Source organism: Phytophthora parasitica, assembly GCF_000247585.1.
Source record: "Phytophthora parasitica INRA-310 unplaced genomic scaffold supercont2.52, whole genome shotgun sequence".
NCBI lineage: Eukaryota > Oomycota > Peronosporomycetes > Peronosporales > Peronosporaceae > Phytophthora > Phytophthora nicotianae.
The window spans coordinates 282,802-285,981 of NW_008649038.1; the positions used below are offsets into that span (position 1 = coordinate 282,802).

At 47.3% G+C, this 3,180-nt stretch overlaps 3 protein-coding genes across 3 annotated transcripts in view; 2 read left to right on the forward strand and 1 right to left on the reverse strand.

Annotated features, from left to right (window-relative positions):
- Nucleotides 1–97: 97 nt before the first annotated feature.
- Nucleotides 98–2,050, forward strand: PPTG_16363 (hypothetical protein; the record flags this gene model as incomplete). Its single annotated transcript, XM_008913202.1, has 5 exons — nucleotides 98–231; nucleotides 301–672; nucleotides 733–1,074; nucleotides 1,144–1,215; nucleotides 1,282–2,050. 5 exons carry the CDS (start codon nucleotides 98–100, stop codon nucleotides 2,048–2,050), a joined length of 1,689 nt encoding a protein of 562 aa, XP_008911450.1.
- On the reverse strand, nucleotides 2,043–2,558 carry PPTG_23821 (hypothetical protein). The gene has a single exon (XM_008913203.1). The coding sequence runs from the start codon at nucleotides 2,522–2,524 to the stop codon at nucleotides 2,186–2,188; it is 339 nt and encodes a 112-aa protein (XP_008911451.1). The 5' UTR covers nucleotides 2,525–2,558; the 3' UTR covers nucleotides 2,043–2,185.
- Nucleotides 2,559–3,001: 443 nt separating this feature from the next.
- The window catches only part of PPTG_16364 (hypothetical protein), a gene marked incomplete at its 5' end in the record, with an annotated part of 1,698 nt that continues 1,519 nt past the window's right edge, over nucleotides 3,002–3,180 (forward strand). Inside the window, one exon of the mRNA XM_008913204.1 lies at nucleotides 3,002–3,142. Coding sequence (XP_008911452.1) covers nucleotides 3,002–3,142 — 141 coding nt within the window. The remainder of the gene's footprint in view (nucleotides 3,143–3,180) is intronic.

Below are 3,180 nucleotides of genomic sequence, written 5' to 3' on the forward strand. Positions count from 1 at the left end.
TTTTTTTTTGCTTACTGATATATTCTTTGTATTCATCTAGAATGTGCTGATGGAGGTACCAGAAGTAATTTTACAGATACTTTCGTTGCGAGAACATATGGCTCAAGGGCTCGACTCGTCACTACTTTACTGCTACGCTTCGCTCATGGCTTTGAACGCTTTTGTCGCGTTTTATCACATTCAATTTCGCTGGAACGAGTCCACGCTTCATCATATTCTGAAAGATTCCATGTAAGTTATTTCGATAGATTCGATCGTACATTTCTGACAGCAATCCTACCTTTTGTATTGTTATTTTAGAGTGGATGCAGCGTTTGCCGTCTTCTTTCCGGCTCTCATTCTGCTGTACTCTCTGTCCGTCTTTCAGGATGATCTTAAATCCGTGAAAATCCGCCAGCAGTTCTTCCCACCTCGTGTGTTTGAGCGCAAAGCTCGCAACCTGGTCAACGCGAAAGAGCTCAACATGTTCAGTACCGACTTCGAAAGTCTTCTGGTTTACAGCGAATGGGACGTGTTCCTCAAACTGAGTTTCAGTCTGCTAGCGTGTATTCGCTGGAACAAGATCACGCATCTGCTTCTTCAACGCGAGCATAAAAATCCAAAACCACAAGAAAAATCTACAGAACGGGAACAAAAATCACCTACAAAAAGAAATTATGATGCCGTGGCTCCGTTGGATGCGGGAAAATCTCCACGTGACACTGAGCAACCCGGATGTTATCTGAGCACCAGACTACGGACACTGGTTGGACTTTGTTTCTTAATCTACGGCGTCGGGTGTCTCGTATACACTGGAATATCCATAAAAGTATCTCAATCGTCCTGTTTGCGATACCCAACATGCGTCCAATTCGCTTATCGATGGCTTCCTGGCGGCTCAACGGATATTTGTGAATGTCTGGCGTACGTCGACCGCGATTTGGCACCAGCAGATGCTGAAAATCTGACAGATATTACCGACACACTGGCATTCTTAGCGTCTGCGGGGAAGCTTCAAACCATACAGCTCGTGAACCGCAGGATCAATGGATCGCTTCCAGACGAACTTAAAAATTGTCAATCCCTTCGAAATGTGTAAGTTGCGAAAAGTTGAAATATCCTGCTACGAAGTACTAACTAAGTCCATACTTTCGTTTGCAATAGGGTTTTGATTCACACTGGAGTCGAAGTATTCCCAGCCTGGGTTTCGGCATCTTTTTCCAAGCTAGAATATCTGTACGATATTTTGTATGTTCTCTTAAATTTTATGCTATTTAATTAACAGCGTTAATATTACTGTAGGCATGTTGAAGGCGAGTCAACAGATACGAATCTTGTGGAGCTACCGAGTGATCTCTTTACCTCCATGGCAAATCTCCACACAATTCACCTTTCGTACCATGCCAATCTCCCAAGTCTCCCCTCTATGACTGGTCTGAAAACCCTCGAAAGCGTATATTTTGGATTCCTCGATTCCATCAAAGCGATCCCTTCAACCGGAGATCTCCCAGAGATCCAAGTGGTGGCATTGGAGGGTCTCCCACTCGTCCGCTCGCTTCCAAATGTTGCACAGTACGAGAGTACACTCGAGATGGTGTTCGTACAAGATGTTCCAGCCTGTTGTAGCGGATTCCTGAGTGATGGTGACTGTAACACAACCTTTCCAAGTTGTTGTGGAGAGTTCGGAAGTAAAAATGGCAGCGATACTGGCAGTGTCTTACCTCCCACTTGTATCATTCTCCCTGATGAAGAATCTTTACTACCGACGAATACAACCCTGTCGCTTCTCAGTCAATTTGCTGCCAACGTTTCCAACTTTTGTGAAGCAGAACAGGCAACATGTCCAAATACTATTAAATCTAATAAGCGTCGTGAGAAGGATATCTGTCAAGGTGTACTCTATCGCGAGTGTTCGTCACTGTCTGAAGGACCAGGAATGTGCTTCAACGAGGATATGGGGCGTGTCCAGTGCACATACTCGCAATCGATCATCGACATGCGGAAGGCTGAAATTGCAGCTGGATGTAGCTGTGATGAGGTGGAGGAACAATGGCTCGGATGTACAGCATGATAAGAGTAGTTGTCAACATTTTCATATGAAATATCTACTTCGAAGTACTCAAGACCGTGTTGATTTTTGAAATTTAACCGTAGTGTCCGCCAGAAGAGCCATGATGTCCAGCTCCATGATGCGCACTGTGGTGGACTACCCCGGTGTAGTGCTTGCTTCCAGGGATATATCCGCCACTATGGTGCACACCACGCAGAGGGGTGAAGATGCTCCTGGCTTCGACATAGGTCTTGAATCGCTCAGGAGGCAGCATTGCTTGGCGTTTCGTGCACTGTCTGAAAGCATGCTTCTCTTCAGTCCGATCACCTTTGCATCAAGTGGGGACACTGTTTCCCATTCTCGTGGCAGCAAACTCTCAACCAACTGACGCCGGAAATATGCGGAATGAAACCGAAGAATCAATGCCGTAGTCGTGGTACAGTACATCCGTCTTCTGGATCCAGGTAAGGAACAGTGATAGCGTTCACATAGCATCAACAACTACGAAGTAAAGAATGACTTTATTCAATTGATACTTTACGCACTCGAGTTGAAATCCAAACTTCTCTTCACGATGTGTTGACTCGACATATGAAGTGTCGACCAGCCCAACCCCATCGCAAATCCGCTTGTTCGTGGTGGTGCCGGCGTGTGTATCAACCGACATACGGAAGAGCGATGGGCTTTTCGTTTCCAGCTCCAACACCGGCAGCAACGGAGACCATCGATTCCTTCATTTTAGCCACCATCACGTTGATCCGGTGCACTCACCTAGGAAATGAGCCCCGACTATGGAAATCGAGCCGCTTTGGTGTTGAGACGCGCAAACGTTGACCAAGGCGGACGTAGACGTCGCCACGTGCAATCGTACCCACGAGAGTATTCTCTGTTTGGGGCAGTGAAAGCCACTCGATCACCCCCAAAAGTTATCGCGACGGACACTTTCGTTCGCCGTGTTTCCCGTTGCTCAGCATGGCTGCGATGACCCCGTCCGAGCCGCGTCGCTCGGCTTTCTTCACGCTCGAGGACGCCAAGATCAGCTTCAGTATCATCTGCTGCATCTGTGGCATCGGCACGCTCGCTATGCCCTCCAATTTTGCCCGTGCCGGACCCGTATACGGCACCATTGCGATGAGTTTTATGGCCTTCGC